This window comes from Montipora capricornis, chromosome 13 (assembly GCF_036669925.1).
Source record: "Montipora capricornis isolate CH-2021 chromosome 13, ASM3666992v2, whole genome shotgun sequence".
Lineage (NCBI taxonomy): Eukaryota > Metazoa > Cnidaria > Anthozoa > Scleractinia > Acroporidae > Montipora > Montipora capricornis.
The window spans coordinates 34,221,202-34,246,201 of NC_090895.1; the positions used below are offsets into that span (position 1 = coordinate 34,221,202).

At 36.7% G+C, this 25,000-nt stretch overlaps 1 protein-coding gene across 1 annotated transcript in view; it reads right to left on the bottom strand.

The window, feature by feature from the left end:
- The window catches only part of LOC138028385 (dynein axonemal heavy chain 2-like), an 82,621-nt gene that overhangs the window by 51,631 nt on the left and 5,990 nt on the right, over positions 1–25,000 (bottom strand). The window contains 35 exon segments of the mRNA XM_068875907.1: positions 890–1,078; positions 1,481–1,591; positions 1,970–2,095; positions 4,030–4,128; positions 4,407–4,463; positions 4,813–4,973; positions 6,215–6,272; positions 6,373–6,453; positions 6,836–6,922; positions 7,119–7,212; positions 7,798–7,880; positions 8,001–8,107; positions 8,928–9,081; positions 9,236–9,529; positions 9,936–10,142; positions 11,566–11,722; positions 13,142–13,342; positions 13,935–14,030; positions 14,661–14,776; positions 14,901–15,029; positions 15,157–15,327; positions 15,449–15,553; positions 15,672–15,806; positions 16,467–16,623; positions 17,021–17,167; positions 17,982–18,118; positions 19,057–19,134; positions 19,870–20,052; positions 22,728–22,857; positions 23,001–23,029; positions 23,433–23,609; positions 24,022–24,129; positions 24,218–24,355; positions 24,621–24,812; positions 24,976–25,000. The exon segment at positions 24,976–25,000 is cut by the window's right edge and continues 214 nt beyond it. Of these exon segments, the coding sequence (XP_068732008.1) occupies positions 890–1,078; positions 1,481–1,591; positions 1,970–2,095; positions 4,030–4,128; positions 4,407–4,463; positions 4,813–4,973; positions 6,215–6,272; positions 6,373–6,453; positions 6,836–6,922; positions 7,119–7,212; positions 7,798–7,880; positions 8,001–8,107; positions 8,928–9,081; positions 9,236–9,529; positions 9,936–10,142; positions 11,566–11,722; positions 13,142–13,342; positions 13,935–14,030; positions 14,661–14,776; positions 14,901–15,029; positions 15,157–15,327; positions 15,449–15,553; positions 15,672–15,806; positions 16,467–16,623; positions 17,021–17,167; positions 17,982–18,118; positions 19,057–19,134; positions 19,870–20,052; positions 22,728–22,857; positions 23,001–23,029; positions 23,433–23,609; positions 24,022–24,129; positions 24,218–24,355; positions 24,621–24,812; positions 24,976–25,000 (4,519 nt within the window).

Genomic DNA, 25,000 nt, shown 5'->3' on the forward strand with positions numbered 1-25,000 from the left:
TCTTTCTTGTTTTTGAAGTGGGTATACTTTACTTCTCATAGCTAACAACTACTGTATTATCCATACAACTATTTGCAGTTAACATTGCAAAGTGGAGATTAAGTGCCTGAGACATCCTGGAACTTCCACCCTTGGAAGCCAGCTCCAAGATGGAGACTGCACCGATGGCTGGCAAAACCTGACTGCCCAGTCATGAGCCCCTACGTAGCAGAGAAGATAAGCATGCACCCATCACACTGAAAAACAGTGGAAAGTATATGGGGGGAAGGTAGGGGAAAACTGCTAAACGTTCCACACAAAATGTTCCTTCTTCCCGCCACACCGATAAATAAGCTGTACAACCCAAGACACGCGAGGAATGTGATACATGCACAAATATAACAAAGCCTCTGACAACAATTTACCACAGCCACCCCTAGTTGTTAACTCTGAGTCAGTTAAATTGCATTTAACTTCATTAAACTAGCATGCTAATCCCGTTGTCTTCTCGGAAGTATTGTTCCTTCACATGCCAACAAAACAATGACCAGGTAAGGCCAATTTGTACACTACGAAATTGTTAGGCTAATATGTCCCCCCAGTCAGAAGGCATGGTATTTTTTCCCTGGATTGTTTGTCCCCATTCTGATTACTGAGGGGCCACTTTTCAAAGGATGTCCTCACGTGTCAAAAACATGTCGCACTTCAACAGATTTTTCAAAATGGAATGACTTTGATTTCATTGAGCCCACCTGCAATCAGTTGTCAAACTTGTATTAAATGATTCACTGGCCAATAATGGCAGGCAAACAACTTGGACAGATAAATTACAATTTGTAATTATCTGTCCTTACACAGTGTTCGGTACAGCCTTAACTAAGACAACATTAGACACTGCAAAGCCAAATACCTTGTCCCAATACAGTCTCAACTGACTAAGCCATTCAAAGGCAGTCACATCACCACAACCAGACTTGATCATCTTTTCAATTACATCCCTAGCATGCACCTCAATGGTGACCAGAGCTACAATCTTCTGTCGCTGAATCTTTGTCAAGTTACCTCTAATCATCTCAGAAAATTTATTCAGCATGGAAATCTGAAGCAGAGACAAAAAGTGATTGTAAACTCTCTCTTTGGACAAAAAGACAAAATATGTTGGTACAGAAAAAGCAGAAGGAATTCACTCCTTGCAAAGAAAACATGAATGAAATAAACACAAATCCAGGAAAATGAAATCAAATTGTTCATTTCTTATAATGTAATGTGCTATCCTTTTCAAAATGGAAAGGAGATGGAAATGTTGGTGCCCTTCATAGACAGAGAAATGCCCACCATGTTGGTTCCCCAAATAAACCCTCCAGAAAATGAGGTATATTCTTAAACACAAGCAGTTTCCTCTTGATTGCCACTGATTGAGAGAGTTAAAACCAAGGAGTAAATAGTTAGTCCAGGGAGCATTTGGTAATATACAGAAAATAATGCTACATTAGCTCCTTGCCTGTTTCTTTTTCAAACTCTTCAAAGCTTTCTTGTCACCTCGCTCTTTTGTGCTGGCCAATGCCTTGGTGCAATCACTTGTCCACTGCATCTGACTGGAGGTGATAGTCAACTGCAAGGGAGAGTGAAGTTTCACAGATTGGAACATCAAGACAAATCTTTTTCAGAAAAATAAGTAAACATGAATTTTTTAGCCCACCTTCTGCCAACCTAAATGACTGTACAACTTGAAAAGTGGTAATGCACATGTATTTCGGAATCCATAAAATCATTCTGTTATGATGCAAATGAATATAATGACTAATTATCTACTTCTGTCTCTTATCAACATGTTAATCAAGCCATTGACAACCAACACAAGCTGTGAAAGAGTAGCGAAGAGGTTTCCTATTTGTGACACTTTTTCTAGCTTGGCAAATGGAATTGGTTTCCACAGGGTTTTATAAGAGAATAATGCAATTTAATTAAAATAAAAATGGTAATCACTTACCTGGCCTGCCCATTCTTTAACCCACTTGTCACGCCTACTGGTACTTTTCCTCAAAGCAAGTCTACACTGTTTCAGCAATTCCTTAAGTGTCCAGCGCATGCTCCGTTCCACATCACACAGCCATGCCTATTTAACATTCATAATATTTGCAATCAAGTTTAATCCACAATAAAAATATATTAATATATTTTCGTTACGTTGCATTACTGAGTGAAGCAGGTTGAGATAATGGTTGCTTCGTTGCTATTGTAATGAACAACATGACAAATGTAGCTCTGATGACTCCTTCAAAGCAACACCACATTTTTTTCTGAGTATCCCTCAGACACCACTGAAAAGATACATCTTAAAGTGTATTTTTTAAAATTTATTTAACTCAGATGAACAGATATTACGGATGAATAAAGTATTGTACAATTCTTGAGGACGAGCGAGATATAGTTACATATATAAGTATGCCCTAAAACTACAAAATACATGTATATACCGGTATAATTAAAATAAAGTAACAATAATGTGTTCATATTTAAAACTTTCAATACTGAGCAAAGTAATGTTGACGAGGAGTTCTTTTAAAACAACCTTCTTTGTTTGGGAGAGCCCACTTACAGTTGGGCAAAATTTCCTAACATTTATTCAAGTATGGTTGCTTGCTGTTACACATGTTATATTGATAACAATATCCTATTTTCTCATTCACCTCCTTGGAATGTGTTAGTTCACTGGGTTTGTGCATGTTTTAATGAAGATATTGTACAGTGGTTTCAATAAGTAAACAAGTAAGTAAGTAAGTAAGTAAGCAAGCAAGGAAGCAAGCCAGCAAGCAAGCAAGGAAGCAAGCCAGCAAGCAAGCATTAGCAAGCAAGCAAGCAAGCAAGCAAGCAAGTAAGTAAGTATCATTATTAATATTTTTATTAATACCCTCAGATTTTTAGAGTAGCTAGAAGCTACATGTAATATCTCTGAGCATTGAACAAAACAACTTTAAGAATCCCAGTTGGCTATTTACAAGAGCATCCAGGAAATTGAACCAGGGACTACCTGGAACAAATTCAACAAGTGGTCAGAATGTGTCTTGAACCCAGGATCTCCAGATCTCTTTATCTTTACCTTCATTTTTAAAGTAACCTGTTACAGTTTTCTAACTTACACTGTACGGCCCTCTCTGAGTATTTTACCCTCCCAACCATGATACACCACAGAAGACAGACCACAACACCGGGAACTACATGCCCTACTCAAGGCAAGGACCCTAACCAGTGGGCTGCACTGCCTCCAACAGCTGCCGAAAAGCACTGGTTACTTCAGTCAAAAAGGTTGGCTACTATTTTCCCCTATTAGTAAAGTAAGGCAACTAAAGACAGATTCTTTTGAACCTATGATTATCATTTTTCATTCATGACAACAATCAGTTACTCTACTCAAACCAGCTGCCAATTCACCAAATTTGTATAGGTAATCACATGATTTTGAGTGCAATTTGGAATAAATAAGCATGTCTGAGTAAAATTTTTTCAAAGACAACCATAATTCGAGATGGTTTATAAGCAGAAGAAACGAATGCGCCTCACGCAATCATAGAAAAATTGCACCATAAATTGTGCCATCCAGGGCATGCGCTTTACTTGAAAACAAAAGATTTGATTGGTTCTGACCAAACCCTATTGTTTATTAGCCAACCGTAATCCAGAATTTCAATGTGTAATTTGCACTGGTATTACACCTGAACTACACTGCTCTTAGTCAATCAGAATCAAGTAATTTTTCATGCATATTATTATAATTGAAACCCCTGACTGTACAGTCATGCAGTTGTTCTAGATTTCATTTTGATGAAAGGATACTCTGGGTTTAGAAACCAAATCACATTCAATGAATTTGGAAGCAGATTGTCACAATGATGACGGGGCTTTCCTAGGGTTTGATCATGATTTGATTTGAAGTGATTATTCATGTAACATACTGTACATGTTGTGATCATTTATGTAAAGCATGGTCACAATTTTATTAGTCATGCACTTTAAAGTCAAGTTAAATTAAGGGGCATTATATTACCACACCTCAACTGGTCCCTCTAAAAGAACCGAGTGTCCAAACTCCACAAATTCTCCTTCTGCTGAGTACATGCCTACTGCCTCTATTTTCTGGGTGATGCCCATCTGTTAAAACAAGTATAAAAATAACATGAATGAACAAAAAGACATCTGAAACAAATTACCAGTGCAGGAAAGTGACAATTTAAGGCTTGGTGAAGTTCACCTGAAAGTATATTAAGTAGGAAAACATTTATGAATTAGTCTCAATGTTACAAGGTACATGGAAAATTCCATGGACCCTTTTGGTCAAGAATCTTTGATTCTTATATTTTATGACCCACAATCAATTGTTAATAATAGTCTCACAATCAATTGTTAATAATAGTCTCACAGTGTCTTACCTTTGCCATCTTCAGAGATTTAATATTGTCAAAGCACTTCTTCAAGTGAGGTTGAACCTTTCAAAAAACAAATGAAAAGGAATGTTTGGTTTCATACATTGTAGGAATACATAATCACCATTAAAATAAATGACTGTGAATTTTTTAAGCAAGGATTCACTATCAAGTAATACCCCTAGGTACAATACCAAAAATTATCAGTAACTGATACTGATATTGAGTTGTTGTCTTTTCCATTGTTTGTGCTTTTATCTTCATGAAAGGTCGCTGGCAAACCAATACTGACGGTAACTATACCAGCCCAAAGTGCTATCAATTGAAAGAAACTACTGAACAATGTATATGATTGTGCTACTCACAAAACTGGTAACTGGCACTAATTCTCCAGGCTAGTACATGTACTTACAGCTTCAGGATTTTTGGACTGTCCAAGTATTTCCAAGAGATCATCATTGGAAAGAAAGTAGAATCGTGGAAAGATCTGCCTCTTTGTCTCCAAATACATATCAAGTGACTTCTGGATCTCTTCCAGTTTCAAATTCATGTCATTCAGTGTATCAAGAAGACCTGGCAGCGTGTAATGAAATGATTAAAAACTATCACTTGAAAATCTGTCGTCAGTGATTCACAAGTTTAAATTTCCCTAGAACTTTTGAAGTGTTGTTCAAATCTTTATGGAAACATAAACTTAGCGTCAGATCTATGGGCAGATCAAAACGAACAAGTGTGCGGCATCTGACAAGATACAGTCAGCAGCCACTAAAGATGGTACAAAATAAGTGAATGAATAAGGTAATTCTCATACAAAGAAATGAATAATCCAGACAGTGAATGATCTAATTATAAAGATCCAATGGTGCACTGTTGTGGAGCGCATAGGAGACAGCAGAAATAGAGGAGTAGCTCAAGATCTTGAGAGCAATAGCCCTTATCAGAGTTATCAGCAATTTTCCCACAAGAATGACGCTAAGGGGTCATGCATTTGTAATAAATTGACCCTTAAGCCTCTTTTGCATGTAGTTTTAAACAAAAGAAGATGTGCCTGCAGGCTCAACTTCAATAAGGACCATTAGCCAACATCAAAAATACCATAATCCTCTTTGTTTTTCCCTCCAAATTTTTGCATAAGCATTGTTTTTGTTTTCTCTTGGGACTTATAATGGTCCCAAGAGAAACTGGAAACAATGCTTATGCAAAATTTTGGAGGGACAAACAAAGAGTATTACGGTATTTTTGATATTGACCCTTTAGCACCCAAACCGGCCTAAACCGGTCTAAACCAGCCAGACTTAGTATTTTACTCTAACACCAGATGATTTTATTCGTCAATAGGGAACCCCCTGGGAGTCAATGGGTTAATGACATTCATCAGTTCGATGTCAGCAAGTAGAGTTGTTATTGAATTTTATGTGGGCCTTTTTATGGTAAATAATAATAATAATAATGATAATAATAAATTACAACAATAATAATATTGATGATGATGATGATAATGATAATGATTAGCCTACATCCAAACCTAGTTGCTGCTTAATGGAGTTTCTCTTTAATTGCCTGCCTTAGCTGAGCTAACTTATGCACGGAAGGTTTCCAAATACTGTACACTTGAGAAAAACTCTGGTCTGAGAATTCAGTATTGCTTCTCACTAACAACGCAATAGTTAGTGTTGGTTTGAGTGAAGTGGACCATGAGATTGGGGAAGTGTTCCAGGTGCTACTGTAACAGTAATATTGTCATTTGAAGTTCTGTTCCTCCCCTGCTGGATGTGGGGTGGAAAAAGTCAAGACAAAGTGGGTTCAAACTTCACCTGGATGATGGGTTCCTCTCAATGCATTGTTATCCTTGCTGAGCCTCTGCATTATTACCTGCAGCAAACCCAACAGAAGATGGATTGAGCTACTGATCGAATGGTGTTGGTAAGCTGGAATTAAATTGATAAAATTATGTACGCCATACTGTACATACCTTCCAGTTGGCATTAACATCATCAAATTCAGCTGACTCTCTTGGAAGTTGTTTGCGAATATCTTCTCCAAGGAAAATATTCTGTTGAAAACAAGATTAATGTCAACTTTAAAGCCAGTTGAGTCTAAGAAAGGACACTAGACAATTTTGCTATGTCAATGGGAGCTGGTTGACAGGCCCTGGGTGAGACTTGGGGTTAATGACATTTGTTTCCACTCAAAATCTTCACGACCTTTTCCCTCTTTCAAGTGATATGTACCTGTTTCACCTGTTTAACTTGGCTCAAACCACTTTACACTTAACCAAATGAATTGAAAACTGACTGCACTATTTAGATGGACTGACTCTACAATCTGTATCATCAAACAGTTACTTTTGTATGTTATGGTACCAAATGAAACAGAAAAAAGTATTACCAACAACATACAGTTCAAAGTGCCAGACCATTATTTTGAAGACTCACCTCCAAGTACATCCATTGCCGTTGAACTGTCAGTATCATTTCAGTAACCTCTAGTATAAGAGACAGTGTTCGCTCCCACTTGTCAACCTATATTGAATGATCATGGTGATTTTAAAGTATCCATATTAAAAAATGACTTGTTAAGGATTGAAACAAAAACTGAAACAGTTGACTTTAACTCAAGTAACCCTGAAATAAACAACTCTACCCTTTTTTCTAACCTCATTTATCAGTCACGGGGTGGTCGCTAGTTTTAGGACGTAGTATCACACATGATCCTTACCTCAGTCTCAAAAGCCTTGACATATCGAGATGCTTTCATGGTTGATAAAGTGACCTGATTATCCTCCAGCTGCTGAAATACATCATCTGTTGCCCTGAAAGGGTATAAAGAATGTATTTACAGGCAGAATGAAAAAATATTATTAAACAACTATCATCATTTAAGTATTTCTTAAGCATTATTTTGAAGAACACAGCGTAATTAACTCATGTAAAGATTTGTGTGCCCCTAATATCAATTTTGTTTCTAATTAACCATGCATACAGTATCTATCATCTATTTTTTAATAACTAAAAGGGCCCAAAGCAAAGTGGAATCCATGTATTTACATATATGCAATATAGAACTTCTGTGCAAGTCAACAGAGGTAATTGCATTTTTCAGCCTAGTTCATGTGGCATTTGTTTAATCTTAGAGGGGAGGGAGGGGGGGGGGGAAGCAGTTTTTACAGCCAGGGGTGGTTTACAGAGATTTGTAGGTCAGTAAGTCATGTTACTTCATTATCTTCCCTGCACACTGATATTAAATGTATAAAGTATGACATGGTAAGGCCTAATGTGCCAGCAGCATTCAATACAGCCAGGAGCTTGTTGCCAAAAATTAATTCTCCTACTAATAGTAGATACTCCCAACACAATCCTACACTAAGCCATGCAGATGTTGAATAAACTTTTCATACTTGAGCCTGAAATGTCCACGGTCCTTGTAAGGTCCAATATCCAGTGTTATCTGCTCCCAGCTCTCAGCAATGGTTGCAATTGCCTAGTTACCAAAAACACCAACATTTCAATACTAAAAAGATGATTCCAGTGCCATTAACTACAAATTTTCCTCAGGGACAATAAGAACCTTTTTCAAGCCTAATGTAACACCTTACTGTACCTGTTCTATGGAAAGCTCTTTGCTGGCAGCCCCAGAGACTTCACTTATCTGCTCTGCAAACTGATCCAAACCCAACTCGATGATCTTTTCAAGAGTGAAGTCCTCAGCTAAATAAATTTGAGGCAAATATGTATAATATCATATAGATAAAATATGCTGATAAAAGGGAAAGTATTGCTTCACTGTCATATTGATAAGCACTTTCTTTGACAAGAATAGTACTCCAAGTAAAGCCTTTTTTTACTAGTAAATAGTCTTTACTCACTTAATTAAAATAGCTTTGTAACCTTAAAAGATATTTTTTTTCTGGCAGGTAACAGTAAAGTCACTCACATCAATTCTCGGAAACAGTTTTGGTAAGATACATGTAAAGCGAATTAGTGCATTGTTACTCCCCCTGGACAGGACGCAAGTCCTCCATACCTGCAGTAATCTCCCCAGGAGTATGTCTCAGTCATCCCCTGAGTATTGAGTCGAGAGAGACAGTACTGATTCAGGCTAGAGCAAAATTGGTATCAGTAGCCATTTAAACCCTATAATCATTTGGCATTTTCCTTTAACAGGAAGTTACAAGTGATGTATTTCCTTCATATAACAGAACAAAACAAGTCATACCATTGTCGCTTATGTCCCGGATTACACTTAGGTGTATGGTTCAATTGGTTTATTAGAAGTGTCCCCTTAAGTCTAAGCATTCGCTACCTACATGTATTTCCAACAATAATGTACAGTAAAGGTTAGCGTTATTTTTTCAATGGTTAGGGTAAATGCAGCTGTTAATCTTTACTTGACAAGAAGCATTTGGGGGACACTTTGTAAATTGTTAATTGCCCTGTGTATTCTGAGACCCGAGTAATGTTGGAGAAAAGAGCAAGGGGACACTTCGTGATGTACCTAATAAGGCTCAAGCCTGGACTTATATCTCACCATTATGGTCAAAAGGCTTTTGAACCTCTGACTTGATCTGGGCCCAATGCCTGTCTCTCATGGCTGGGTTCTTTAGGTCCTGGATCAAAGGCATGGTACGCTTGAACTGTTCTATACGAGACTTGATAGAATCACAGATCTCCCAGTTTTTGTCCTGCAAAAAGAGCATTTTGTCAGGGAAACAATTTTAGAGATCTCTAGCATTTAGATGTTTTGTAAGAAGGTATTCTAAATTATGGCTTACAATAAAAAAAGGGAGACTAAAGTATCTTTAGTTAAAAGAATAACAAACGATTACGTTACACCACCTTCACTTCTCTGGACAGCTTGTTTAGCCTCTTAAACAATAGCTGTGATGTTGTTTCCATGTCAGTGGTAACAAGTTCTTCAAACTTGCCAACTTTCCAGGAATCCCACAGTTCTTCCCATTCCTTGGTGATGGCCCAGACCTGTTCAAGGTGTTCCAGATCCTTTTCTATTCCTTGCAGGTCTTTTGATGGTGCTTGTTCGATCTTGAAGATGTTTAGCCCTCTTCTAAGCTTGGTTTCTTGGGATTTCAAGTTGGTGACTTGTTCATGGTAGACCTTAACCTCTTCCAGAGCCTAGAGAAGATTGACCCAACAAGAAATTCTCCTTGATGCTCATTACAACACATTTACAGTAATTGGAATACCTATTTTCCTTTGAGCTTACATGTATTATGAATAAACCTGAAAAGTGCCTACATGTACATCGGTACACAACAAAGACAAAATTGAATACAAGTCAGCAGTTCCCAAGATGGGGGAAATGAACAGGTGCAAAAGTTCTTTAACTAGTGAAGACAAAGAGCTATAAAGACACAAAATTACATATTATGAGATGGTTGTTGAGGTGATGAAGATGAATAGCCCATATAATTATTTTTCTCTCGGCACATTCTCTAGTGTTAATTAATTTAATGTTGCCTGAATTACAGTGAGCCACCTTTGAAATGTCTTGAATATGTGAAGATATTGCAATACAAACCTCCTTCACAGAAACTGAGCTACTGAATGGGCCTCTGTTGTGAAATTCATCGAACAATGCAGTGACAGTTTTCTTGAATTCATCAGAAGAATGAATCAATCCTGTCTTGAATTTCTCTTTGCTTTTCTTCAGCATAGCATCACTGTCAATCAAACACTGCTGGAATGCAACCCATTCGCCACTCAACTGGTCCAACATCTCTTGCACCTGAGAATGAAAGAGGTTGTACAATCAGAGGGATTAAAGCGCAGGTTGCAGGTCATTGTTTTACCATGACTGAGGCCCTGACAGGGGGGGTCCCATGTCGCTTGTCTGAATTTTAAAATCACACGTGTCAGGGTTTAATTGGCTCATTCTCGGCCTTGACGTCACTGTCAGAATTTTGCTGGGAAAGGATGTCTTTTGTTGGAATTTCATTGTATGTGCGGTCGCTACATTTTGGGCCATGTTGCTTGTCAGAATTTACCCTGTCAGGGCCTCATTACTGAAACAACCCAAACCTTTACAAAAATGCTAACCTTAAACCTTATTTTTTTTAGACCTAATGTTACCATTAGTAAAGGTTTGGGTTGTTCCAGCTGCAGTAAAACAATGACCTGCAACCCTAACCTGCAAACACCCTCCAATGCACAATAACTTTAATACATTTATTGCATACCTGGGCAAAGGAGAATATTATGTGCAAAGAATCTATCATCATGATGATACATGAAAACATTCAAGAATAATTGATTATAACATTCCTTTTTTCCCACTCCCAAATAATTAAGCTCTGAGTAGTTCACTTACATGTATTACTAAAGCTGTGTTGAATGCAATTCTGCCATTCATTTGGTTAAATGCACTAATATGGTTTCAGATTGTCTAAATTTCCTTTCACACTTCCAGGTAGATAAAGTCATTTTTTTTATCATTTGGAGATCTATAGTAATGCGTACAGAATATCTTTACATAAGGTACAGTACATACAAAGTCATACATACATACATACATACATACATACATACATATATGTACCTAGTAATTGACCACTCACCATAGGGGCTATTCAGGGTCAATGAAACACTTAAATGATACAACAGAACAGCAACAACTTTAAGAATCTCAAAGTTCTGACCGGAGGCAAAACAGTTGGCTGTTTACAAGCGCAACCTTGAAGTTGAACCACATGCTACCAGGATCACATTCAACTTGTGATCAGAATAGCCATAACCAATGGGCCACACCCAAGGCAACATGCATGACATAGAGTGATTTCTTGGAAAGATAAAGGTTCAGCTTTAAAATTTGACAAAAGACAGCTCTAAGCTTCCACCAGTGCAAAATTAAAATGCTGGAATCCTATTAAATGTTTGTATGTTCATTATATATATATAATTATTGATAGAGAATACAGTAATTATGTATATGAAATATCATAATATTTGAGCTAAGGAGTTAAGATGATTGATGTAGGAGAGATCACCATAGTTTAGACCATCTTGACACAGTTGAGAAAGAAGGCTAAAATATCCAGACTTGAATGGGATTTGAATCATGAAAGTGCAATTTATTGTGCTGCCTGAAAGAAGCAAGTGCATAAGTTGTTCATTTCACTGCAATCTACCCAACATCAATCCATTACTCCTACCTCTTCAGGAATTGCCACTTCGTATTTTTCAAGTATGGCAAACTGTTGATGAAGGGGCGGAAACTTGGCCTCAATGTTTGGCAAATCTTGTTGCAGTTGTTCCAACAATGTAAGACTTTCACCAAGCTGATCAAGAGTTTCAGGAGGGGCACTGAGTCTGTATAAATAATACATGAATAACATACAAAGTCATGTAGATAAATTGTATTAAAGATTACATAATGGCATCATTGGTTCAAATTTAAAGGAGCTGTAACATGTACATTGTACAGTGTGATCAGCTTCTTAATCCTTTATGTTGCCAACTGAACAGCATAATAACACTGACTAATACAGAGCGAATGCCTAGTAATTATTATTAATCAAGTTTGTAATATTTTAAAAAATACAACCACACTTTTGAATTTTCGGAACATGTTTCGATGTTTCAAACATCATCTTCAGCCATAGTGAGTGTAACATTAAAATTTTTACAAGATAATTCGTATATATATATAACTATCAATACAATGATTCTTTGTAGATTAAATGTTCGTTACAAGTACGTAAAATTCAAACGAACCAACATTATAGAGAACACAACTGACATAACGGTAAAAGTTTAAAAGTGTAATGCTAAACTGACATGATCAACTTGTTTGTTGAGTTCGGGTTTCAACCGCTCAATATGGAAGCTCTCCTTGATTTTGAGTTGATAGAAAGAAGTAGAATTATCAATAATTTTGAAGCAAGAAACATCACAATTATCGTGACAATTTTTAGAAAAACTATAAGATGCTTGAAAATATGACAAAAATTCGCATATATATACGAATTATCTTGTAAAAATTTTAATGTTACACTCACTATGGCTGAAGATGATGTTTGAAACATCGAAACATGTTCCGAAAATTCAAAAGTGTGGCTGTATTTTTTAAAATATTAGTAACACTTGTGCTATCCAGACCATTTTCTTTACTGTTTTTGATAAACCCTTCTAGAGTCAACTCTCTTGAAAGCGGACACCCTCGGGGATTGGAAAAAATTGTCCGTTAGTAGAGCTCTCCGCTTGTTAGAATTAGTCCCATAAGTGGACACCAAAGAAAAATAGGGTGGATGTCCGCTTACGGGAGAGTTAATTAGCGGGTGTAGCCAAACATAGCAACTGAAACTCTATTGATGTTAAAGGTGGGGCTGGACTGGACAATCTGCGAGCCAGCGAGCCATGCGAATTTCGCATTTAAGTCTAAGCACCCATTTCAAATAGCGCTAATTAATTGAAAAAAGTGTCCGTAAGTCCCTTATTACATGGTGAATTTCAGCCCGGGTTGGCCGGGCTGAGATTTCACCATTTAATCAAGTTTGATATTTAAATGTCTGCACAGGCACCCTGTGGTGCAAGGTCAGCTGTATCAAATGCAGTTGCAAAAGATGGAGCATTGCTTACCGTAGGACTTTTGTTGAGTTTGTTCAGTCAGTAAAATACGAGTAAAAAAGCCACAGGTCTCCATCCTGTTTGTTTTGTTCCAAAACATAATTTTTAAAATAAATGTTATGTCAACCAAAACAACAATTCTGCATGATAAGGAATACTAACTTCTCGGCATTTTCCTTCAGGAAGGTGTGCAGTTCCTTCAGCTTTTGGCTTCCCATCTCTCGTAACAGAGTGGTAAATTTGCTCTGCCATTCATTACAATGACCAAGAAGAGCAAACTTCAGCGGTGAGTTATCCAAGAGCACAAAGTCAATATTCAGCACTGTTTCTTCTTTCTGAAAGTTGTTGGCAATTTCTGTATACCTTGAGAAACACATTTGTAGAATGCAATGTTAATTGCAGGGCTAATGCACTTCACATATTTGGCTCAGGAAATGTTGAATTAATTATTAACAGGTAACAATAATAATGATAACAAAATAATAATAATAATAATAATAATAATAATAATAATAATAATAATAATAATAATAACTTTGATATTTACCCAGGCAGGAAGCTCCACTCACCCGGAAGACCCGAAAGTGGTTTTCAGGGAGTTCCTTGGGAGGCGAGTGCATGCTAACTACTAACTAAAGGAAATGCATTCAAATAAAGTCCTCCTCCCCATTCTACCCGCCAACAAAACTTTATTCCGCGTGCCTAGGATACCACCAGCTACACAGGCTAAGGATTAACGTAAACTTTTGTTTCATATTTTCAACTTTTTGGAAAAAAGTTTCTTTTGCTTATTTTTGTTTTCCAGGCTTGAGTTCTTCTAACTGTAAAGTTTTGCCGAATATCAGCTTTAAACAACATTTGGGAGCAGAGAAATAATTTTCTTGGTTAATTAATTTTAATCTGGGATTAGCGTTAATCGGCTTTTGAACAACCGGGCTTAGGAAAATACCAGTACCTGTGAATGTCAGCATCAAAGGAAGACACAGGAGGGTTAAGCCTTTGGTATCTTCGGATGAAAGCATCTTTCTGTATCTCCCAGATCTCGCGGTAACTAAAAATAAATATTACGCACATTTCATTAATCACTTGCCATGATCACATAATTATCAAGTCCAAACTTGTAGAATTTGTTTTCCCTCCATATACGTATGTTGTGGTTCAACTTGTTTCCTGGTTCAAATTTTTTTACCCGAACCAATTTTGATTTTCCTTTGTTTTAGATTATGATAATGAATATTAGACAAAGAATTAAAATAGAATAAAATTGAACTGGTTGAACCACAATGTCCCTGGAGACAACGTTGAAGAGGTTGTTACTACCTTTCAAATGTGTACACATTTGAAAATGGTGGTAGAACACTCCTTACAACAAAAAAAGATCAACCTTCTGGGTTTTATCACATGATCTATATTAGGAAAATGAAACATAAAGTACAAGCAAATAAGGTCTGATGGGTCAATGGTGTTGTAGTAGGTTGGTCAGTGTACATGGTTGTTTAGAATGCTTGGCAGCATCATTCAGAACTTAAGATAATGATGAACATGTACGTGCCAAAAGGATATATCAGAAGTTTCGGAAGTAGAACTAGTGTGGTACAAGTCTGGTACAATTGTAGAAAATGTATGCATGGTCACCTTGGTAGAAAAAGGGAGCTACACCTGTATTACAAAGAAAACTTACCTATCCCAATTACTGAGGTATGATTGCAGATGAGATGCATTTGCTGACATGCCAGCCTTTATGCTGGCTTGAATCTTCTTTGTCTCGTCATCTCTTTCAATGATGACATACACAGGCTGAAAGAATCACATAATGAAGAGACTGTAGAGTCACAGTTGTTTAATTAAAAGCTAAAAAACTAAGGAAGAAATTTCATAAGGCTGACTGTGTGTTAGAACCGACATAATGACTACACTGTACCTCTTTGGTTGATCTCTTCCTAGTGAGAAGGTCTGGAAGTCGCTGAAAAATGGACAGACATGCTGTCAGCTGAACAGCAATGTTTTCCATCATACTAGCAAGCTTCTTCAGAGTAGGAGAAAATTCAACCTAGAAGAAACAAAGAGCAAAAGATGTTGTACAATAATTACAGATAAAAATTATAACATTAATGATCTCTACACTTTTCTAAAGTGACTTCATTTTTCTTGGTATCTGTTATGAGGTTAGCACCAACCTTGTCTCCCTCAAGGACAACTTTGACCCTAAGCAGAGGATTTGGAGCACTTTTTCCATCGCCATTAATAGCTCTGGATAGCTCTTGTAGTGACCACTTCACATTCAGCCTGAATGCTTCTTCTACCATACGATCAATTTTCTCTGTGTAGCGTAGCCAGTGGGATTGCACCTGAAATTGATACAAATTCAGAATTATTTTGCTGACTATCCCAAAGCTTAAGGGATCTTGGTTTAACCAGAAAAGACATGTTAAAGGACCATGTTGTACAAAAACTAAATGTTATGAACACCTCTTGTCCATCATGCTTGAAAACTTCATAAGTCTGTTTCATGACACCAACTACTTCCAAATGAATGACTTGTAGTCGTGTCTGCACAAGACTACGATGGTTCTTCTGCAAGTAAAATTATCTGCTTACTTTAAATGAACTGATTAATCAAACAAATCACTAAACAAAGTAAAATAAAATAGAGGAGTTTGATAATATTTTTATATTAAATGGATTTCGTCACCTGTTCATCCTCAAATTCCAGGTTGTCATAAACTCTTTTGCCATCAATCTTAATCAGCAACATCTCACTGATCTTTTTACAGTTCTTGGAGATGGTCAAGTTTGCATTCTTGTAGTCATCTACGATATCTTGCACCTAAGACAGTAAAGGATAAATTCATGATTCATTGCTGACAAGCACAGCCCGCTCCTACATGTAGGTGGCCAAAAGGTCAAGGTAGAATTAAATATTAAAAGCGTTTGTCAACCATTGTTTCGCATTAATTTTTTTCTAGAACAATATTAAGCCAGTTGGCATATCCTACACATGACTATATCCTTTTCCTTGCTACAGAAACTGGATGTACAACTACCAGGAAGGGCCTTCCTACGTGTAAGATTTCCTTGAAATTAACATCATGTAAATTATTCATAATAATAATAATAATCATCATCATCATCACCAAAACTGATTGCCTCCTGATTTGTGGCCACAGAAGTAAGCATTGATCTTGTGAAATTTTGCGGAAAATAATATTCGTATTTTGACCAATCAATTTATTTTCGGAAATAGGTCCCAAGACTAGGAAAAATTGCCAGTGTATTTTATTAAAGAGTTGGGTACATAGTTCTGGGTGGTGTGGCCTTGCAGGGTTGTGGATGGGGGTATTAAATTCTCTGATTGATTGTTTGATTCCCTTCCCTTCGAATTCCCTTCCCTTTAAATCATGTCTCCTACTTCACTTCCCTTTAAATCATTGCAGCCTGAGGAAAACAAAGAAACACCTTTGCCTAAAGTGTGCTTTACCATCCTTACCTTACTACAGTTATTTCTGCACTCTCCAATGAAGTAATCGGAGATGCCTTTTGATGCCCAGGTGAGCTTTGTAAGGCCAGGGTGGATCTTCTTGTCCAATGATCTTATCCTCTCTCTGAACAATCCACGTTCCTCTGTTGATAGGACAGCTATAATTCTGTTGAGCAAATAACAGGAAAATACAGGAAATATTTGTGGTTCAACCTGTATCAAATTTTTGATATAAGCTGAGGTAGGTACATGTAACTTGATCAGGAGGTTACAGGGACACCAAAATTTAACAAAATATTGGCTGTGTTAATTTGATGGCTGCTATGGAAACCTACATGTATTACATCACAACAATGCACACATTTTGTCAAGCAAAATGTAAAACACCATTTTGCTTGACAAAATGTTGTTTTACATGACTTTGTTACGGTCCATAACATAGCTGTTTGGTAACAGTTACTATGAAATACAGTGTTGTAAAGAGTACAGTTTCTTGAAAGTGTGGAAACTGGTATAAGATGTGCTTAAATACTTCATGTCACATACAATTTCTGGGCACATACCTATTGTAGTCACGCACAACAAGTAGCACATTTTCTCTAAGAATTCTCAGGTCTTCCTTCTTCATATACAGTTCAGACACATAGTGGGGTGTCTCAAACATCAGCTTTTCCCAATAATGGATTTCATTAAACAGCTTCACAAGAGTCCTACAAATGACCAAAGTCACTTTTTTCAGTTTTAGTGATAACATTAATTTTAAATTTCCAACCAAAGTCATAGATCAGTCAGGGAGGAAAGAAGAAATACAATGTATTCACTCTAACAAAGGGCTAATGCTCGAAATGTTGGCCCACAAATCTTTCTTTCGGTGGTTTAAATTTCTCTTGTCAGTTCGTTTGATAAAGCCAAATTTTTCAAAAGAAAACATGATGGCACTTCACTAGTGTTCCAGTTACAATGCAAATCTCAGCTCAAAAAGTTGACAGAGCTGAACACCTGACTCACCCAACCAATAATAAACTATAGAGATCCACAGTTATTGACCCCTTCATGACTCCTTCATATTCCCTGCGAGAACACAATCTCTAAAACTTATCGAAAAGATCGATGCACATTGTGAAACTGGAATCCCCTAAATATTTAACAAATAATTATTGTACGAGGGCACGCCGGATATGAAGTGATAGATAACCAACGGGGAACGTAGCGCCAAGTTGGTTATAACTATTTTATATCCAGCAAGCCCAGCGAGTAGAATAAATATTGACTTTTGTTGACCATTTTTTTCTCAGAGCTGCAAAATTGTTTTCAGCTTGCTTTATTGCTGATGCATTCCTTGACAATATATGAACTGATAGCCTGTGTCTGGCAAACCAATGAAAATGCTGGAATTCTGATTTCCGTAGTTTAGTGTTTAATAAAATCGCATTACTCAACCTCTTCAAACTGAAAATTTTAAGGTCAATAAATTATGATTTAAAATAGGTAAAAAGAATTATTGACTACAGCTGCAATATTTACCTGTCAAAATTGAGATCAAGGGTCCCGGATTTATCCTGGCTGCGACGCATCAAAGGGATTTCAAGAAGTTTTGTGGCTTCTTTGTCCACAGTTGAAGTCCACTCATTGAATGTCTTTCTAACAAACTCGTCAAGGGCCTGCAGAAAATGACCATAACCAACTATAGATAAATGGAGTACTTACAAACACTTTAGAGTAGTCGAAGAGCTGAGCCATGTTGAACAATCTAGCATCCTAAAAAACCTATTCCTCTCCTAGTGGTGTGAATATTAGTTGAGGACATAATATTATGCTCCATTAGCAGTGAAGAGGTGAGAGAGAAACCTAGACAGTGTTTACCATCATGAGCCATGGCAATTCTTCAGAACTCAGCACGACATCAAGTCTTGTTAGCCTAAACAATTCCCAGAGGACGACAGTGCTGATTTTGTGTAAAGAATTTGTTTGGAAAACATACAATTATAGTCTAGTAACAACTAAATACAAAAATACAAAATACCAACTAAGTTAAGCTATGTACTCTATGCTGCTTCTAAGTAACATGAGCTTAGTTTTTAAATTCTAATTTTTCAAAAGCTTTCTGTGGCTCAACACCGCTACATGGCCATACTATGTCAACTGGAAAGCTCTAAATGGTCTACGCTTTTTGTGTGCAGGTGGAAAATGGTTTGGAAAATATTTTTTTCCTGCATTTTTTGCTGGTTTCAATCCAGGTTTGACATATATACCTGTGGTCAGGACCACACTGGTGGCTACGCAGTTATTCGAGTCAAGCATCGGAGGGATATAAACTTAAAGCTGAGTGTTTATTTTTAATTTGTTTAGCGCTGCTTTTTACAATATTTGTAATTTTGAATCTGGTAAGGTTACATGATGCCTGGACAACTTATGACAGAAGAAACGATTCAACCCATTTTAAATTGTTTTGTTTTGTTTGATTGCTTTTCATCAAGACTAAACAAAAAAAAATTCAAATTTGTTCTCCCCAAGGCCAGTAAGCATAAATAACCCAGGAGCTCCAGACCACTTTTAGGCTCAGCTAAATCTATATAATTATTATTTTCACAGAATTAACCTGAGCCAGTTGTTGATATTGCGACCTGATTTCCTCACCAGTCCCAATAAGAGGAAGAAAAAAAGATTTCTTCAACACCTATAAATCAAAGCAAAAGGTCAGTAAGGTCTTGATTCAACAGTGAAAAATAATGGTAAAGTTTACATCCATTCTTAAAAAATCTTTTTATCTCGTATTAAATTTGTTAGTAATGTTTATTGCCAGTATGTTCCACTATTAAAATAAATTAATATAATAAATAATTGAATCAATGTTTGATTATCCACAGCATTATGATTCAACAAATTTATATCATTAAAAATAGTTGGATTGTATAATTATGCATACAAAAAATAAGCCATGGATTAAATTATTATCTTTTATCTCAACAGTCATTACAAAAACAACAATCAAATGCTTGTACTATTAATAGCAGCCAGCAAACCTTTTTGGGCACACTTCAAATTTAATTTGTATTATTTTGTGGTCTGCACTGACATGTTTACATGTTTTTGACTTAGGTTAGTCATAGTTAATATATGGAGATGCTTATGAAACTCGACAAGCTTCTTTGTTTTTTGTTTTTGTTCACTGTTTTGGACCTTGAGCAAAGGCACAAACCACACCCTTTTTTTTCTTAAAGACTGCCAATCAACAGTTTTGATTTAATAATTCATTCAAAACTCAGTTGCAAACTTTTAAGGATTAAAGATTGTGCATGGTCATGGGTTGGTTAACATGAAGCGTAATGTCACTGTTCTTGCTTTTGAAGTTTCCAGAGTTTCAGAACCAGAACATCCATATGAACTATCATGGAAACCGTTTAGTTCTTACATTCATTGGCCTGTCTATTCGCCTCTTCAGCATCCTTGCCCATGCAGCAGATCCAGCATAACGGGGATACATGGGTGGCAAATCAACAGTCTTGGTGTTGAACTCCTTCTTCACAAGGTTTAGTTCCTCATTGAAAAGCTGGTACACTTCCACTGTTTTCTTGTCAATTGTTCGCCTGATGGCCTGAAAAGATACATTGTACAAAGTAAAACAGAATAATTGACTATAAAATCACTGTCTCTAAGTTTAAATCTTTATTTTATTTTATTACATCCTAACTAACAATTATAATAAATTATATTAGTGTTCTCACTTCTGACATTTTGGGATATTCCTACCGTACATAATTATGAATTCCTCACAAAGTCCTCAGTTTTGTTGTGTCCTCTGTGGCTGTATCTGAATAAACTTCAATTGGCATAAAACAATACGAATTTTCTCCCTTGATAAAACAATTTTTCGATCTCTGGACAATATTTATGATGTCATTGATTCCTCTTTATTGCTGCAAAAGTGCTCATTAGGGAAAGTATTTCATGTAAGCAGGCTACTGTGCTACTTTTGCATATTAACTAGGGTTACAACTTGGTGTTACGGAACACAAATATAAACTTAAGCTAATAGACCTTTTTGCAGATACGGTGGCCATTTTGATTTATATTGTTTCAAAAGACATTATGGGATGATCAGGGGGCAAATTAATATGTATTTGCCCCCTGGGAATCTCATAATAGCTATTTGACACAATAGAAATCAAAATGGCCGCCGTATCTGCAAAAAGGTCTATTAGACATCCCAGTATTATAGTAGTGACACTGACTGGTGTAAAAGAATGTACATGTGCAGGGTGAGACTATTATTTTAATGCTTACATCTACATGGCTTCTTGGGTTTCACGGTTTCACTGGTTTTGTGTGTCCCGTGGTTTCTCTGGTTTGATTGTTTAGGTGGTTTTGCGGGTATCATGGTTTCGTTGGTTTCACTGGTTTCATGGGTGTCATAATATGGTTTTGTTGGTTTCATGTTTCCGTGGGTGTCATCATGGTTTCTCTCGTTTTGTTCGTTTCACTGGTTTCTTTGGTTTCATGGCGTCACCCGTTTTATATTTTCATCTGTTATTTGTTTGGTGTTGTTCGAGAATGCTTACAGTGTACATCACTGACACAAGACTATAAATTTAGAAGTGTATATTGATTTCACATCTAGCAGTTTTGCCATGAATGTTCTCCAGTATAGGTGCATACAGGTGTTAGCTAAGCTTTTCTACCAAGGTGTTATTATTATAAATGTGATAAATATGTACAGGTTATTTTCTGACAGGAGGAAAATCACTAAATAATGCACTGTTCTGGTGCTATATGCAATCACTTTGTCAGACAACACACTCATTCTTATCTGAATCTGTCTGTAAGTGATTTGTTTTTGATAAACTTTTTCGCCCAACTTATTGGCTTAGCTTTGCATAAACCCACAGCAGACATACAGTACTTCAAATTTAATACCAAACTTAAGTGAATGGCAGCGTTACTGAGAGCTTCGAGTTCATGGAAGCATTTTCTATAACAAAGTCTATGAATTACACTGTTTCACTAGGGTAATCAAAGATTTTCCACGCTTTGAGCAAGTTTTTTTACTGCTTTGAATTCTGATTAGTTTTTCGCATAATTTGTTTGCGCCTGCTGTGATTGGTCTGAGACTAATTTCTATGGAACTGATTTTTCGACACTCAAGTGAAAAGCTATGTGATTTGTTAAAAAATTGCAAGATACCTTAATTGTTATAATCATCACTTTCTAGCTCATTTCTTGCTCATACCTTTGAAAAATAATTATTTGGCTCCGCTGGCTGATAATTTCTTCTCCAAACACCATGTTTTCCGAATGTTAAACCATTCAAAACAGTGCTGTTCACTTTTTTGTTTTAAGACCAGTTTTCTGAGCCAAAAAATGTGCAGTAAAAAGCGGCCACCTTCAATCGTGTGCCATCAAGAGGTTGTTTTGGATTGGGTTTCCCAGAGTAAGTGAATAAGAATGAATAACATTATTTTTTGCACTGGTGTTAGACTTGAGCTACAATGCTCTCAGCCAGTCTGAATAACGAAGTATTTTAATAATTATATCGAAATCAATATCATAATCCATCAAATAATTTCGCTCGCACACGATTGGTCTAAATGCATAACATGACCAAACATTTTCTAACCAAAACTGGGGCCAATGGCTTTTCACTGTGGGACACAGCACGTCCACCGATCTATGATCATCAGTCTCAATTACGACAATTTTGAAAAAGCTGCAAGTATGATTTTGCTGACCATTTTAAGGCCCCTTGGTTGTGTTTGGTCAGGTCAAAGTTCAAACCAAGAGCCTCCTGCATGGGTATTGTAATCCCATACTTTATAAATAATATTGAGATAGCCAGCCTCCACTTGGCCCCTTGGACCTATGGCGGTCACTGTTTCTACATCATAAGCCTTTTTGAGATGCCACAGAAAACTGGCCACAAATTTTTGCAAGAGAATACTAGCTGGCTCACACCACAGTAAACTTTGTGCCAAAATCTGACAGTATTTAACCAAACTGTTTAAAAGCTGTTTGGAGCGAGGATGGCACAGTTGATTAGTACACGGCCTTGGTGCAAGAGGCCCTGAGTTCGATTCCCGTCGGGATCTCACATCCTTGTTCCGACTTCTTTCCTTTCTGTGTAGCTTAAGTAGCTTTAAATACCTGTAAAACAGAGCACTGATGGCAAGGTGGGAGTAAAATGAGCGCACCGTCAACCTCAGGTTTGTCAGTTGAATTACTGTTACAAGTTATCGACGTTATTTTTAATATGGTTGCTTTACTTTTACTTTTTACCTCTCTCGAAGACAAGTGCTGGAAAATATCCAAAATTTCCACTCCTTCTTGGACAGTTGTTATTGTCTCAAAAGCAGAGCATATTAAATTCTGGACCATTACTTCCAAATCTTTTACACCAGCACGGAACCTTTAAAAACCAAAAACAACAGGTCATAATTTCTGCTTTTTCTTTTGCCATAAAGAGGAATCACTGATCACCCATTAAGACTCTACAAACTGAAAACTTTGAATTAATACCAGTCGACTCTTAATTCTTATCAGTTTTCCTACCTGTTGTAATCATCATGCCATGTTGTCGCCTGAAGAGAAAAGAATGCTGATCAAGTTAACATATAATACTGATTCCAATATTATCTTGAGTGTCCACTTATCAGATTTATTCACTAACATCTAATTTAGCATTAACTAAGCTTGGACTTAAAATGGCACAAAGCTGTGAAGCCCATACAGATACAAGTAGAGTGTAACTGTATGTAACTACAGTGTACAAGTATAATTCATAATCTTTCTACAATGTACCATGTACAAAAATATTTAAGTTCAAAACATTATGAGTTCATGGGAAGGAACGAGAAGAAAGGATATTATTACTGTCCATGTCTATTGTAATCAAGCACCTGTTACCATAAGGAACATGATGGAAGGAAGACAAAAAAAAATTAATGATGTGGACATAATGATAATGATGATGATTTCATTCACCTTGACATCTAGTATGGTTTTCTTGACATCCTTGAGGATCTGTAGATTTTTCTCAAATGTGGCTTCAACTTCCAGCAGACTCCTCACTACCTCTGGCCCACGTACACCATGAAAGCAAGGTAAGGGTGTCTTCTCTCCATCATACATTCTTGCAAAATGAATTTGTCCATCACATACCTGGCATCAATGTTCAAGTACACAAAATAGAAATTTCACCACTAATAACTTGGGAAAAGTCGGAAAAATCAGAAATTATGAGCCTGACTGAAGTTAAAGCTTTAACCTCCTCATTGGTAGTTTGCATGCTCAACCATGATTATTTTTAACTCTAGATAGGAGACTTGTGAGTTGGAGTGAAGATCTTCCCCTTGGGACTGAGTGGTAGTACACCCAAACACCATACTTAATAAAATTATCATACTCATAAAAGAGTAAAATTCTGGCAAGTTTGCATTATTGCAGTGTACAATTATCATGTACAATTAAGCGGAAAATAATATGCAGCATTGTTCAAGAAACTGCAAGAATAGAACATTAACAAGTTTGAAAACACGCAGACTTGTGGAAGTAGCTAACATCAATAGACTACCTCCAGAAGATCTTTGCATCGCTGAACAAAAGCATCCACTTGCGCAAAGATGCTGCTCTGATCAAGCACCCACTTGACACTTGACAACTTGGAATGCATTTTACTGATCTGCCAGTAAAAGGATAGAAACGATGTAAGTGAAATGTGCTAATAAAAGAAAAGGACAGTAAGCTAACTGCCTATCAAATGAATGTACCCTGCTGTAGGTGTTTTTCCAAGACTCGCAGCACTCAATACTCTCCTGTAGTCCCTCCATGCTTGTCTTGATTCGACCCACAAAGATGTCATCCAAAGAGATTTTTGTGCTGCATCTCCTTATTATTTCATTGCTCACCTGTTAAACAAAAAAAATCAAATTATCTATTTTTCCAGGAGCAGCCTGCATACACTTCAATCTACAAGTCAAGAATTCATACAAGATTTTTTGAAAAAGGACTTTTTTTTCAATATCTTTTTTTTTTTATTTTAAACCTTTTTGCACAGCCACACCTTTCAACAAGTCCTCCGTCTCGATACTAATTGTTGCCAATTTGATAGCATTTGATATTTTAAATGGATCTTGCAGTATCCACGCAATATTTTTAATGACGTAATCTTACCTTTCTGAGAAGGCCAGTGAGCCTCTCTCTGCTCTTATAATGTTCAGAGTTTATCCAGATCATACGGATTATGTTCAAAATTTTTGCCAGCATGGCAGGGATCTCTTTGGGCTGTGCTTGAGCTAGTTCTTCACAAGGTCCTTTCAGTGTTGACAGGAACTTTAAATTGCTCTGTGCTTGAGCTGATCCATCCTTTGAAAAAAAAAAAAATTATAATTTTTTTTGTGATGGGAATGCCTGCAAAAATAATCAAATGCACCTTACAAGTCAGAAGACTTTAATACATGTACTGTACAATCAAATAACCTCAAATAAGATTTTGGTTACACAACACAATGATTATTTATATACAAACCTGTATCAACTTTGAAAGCTTCAGA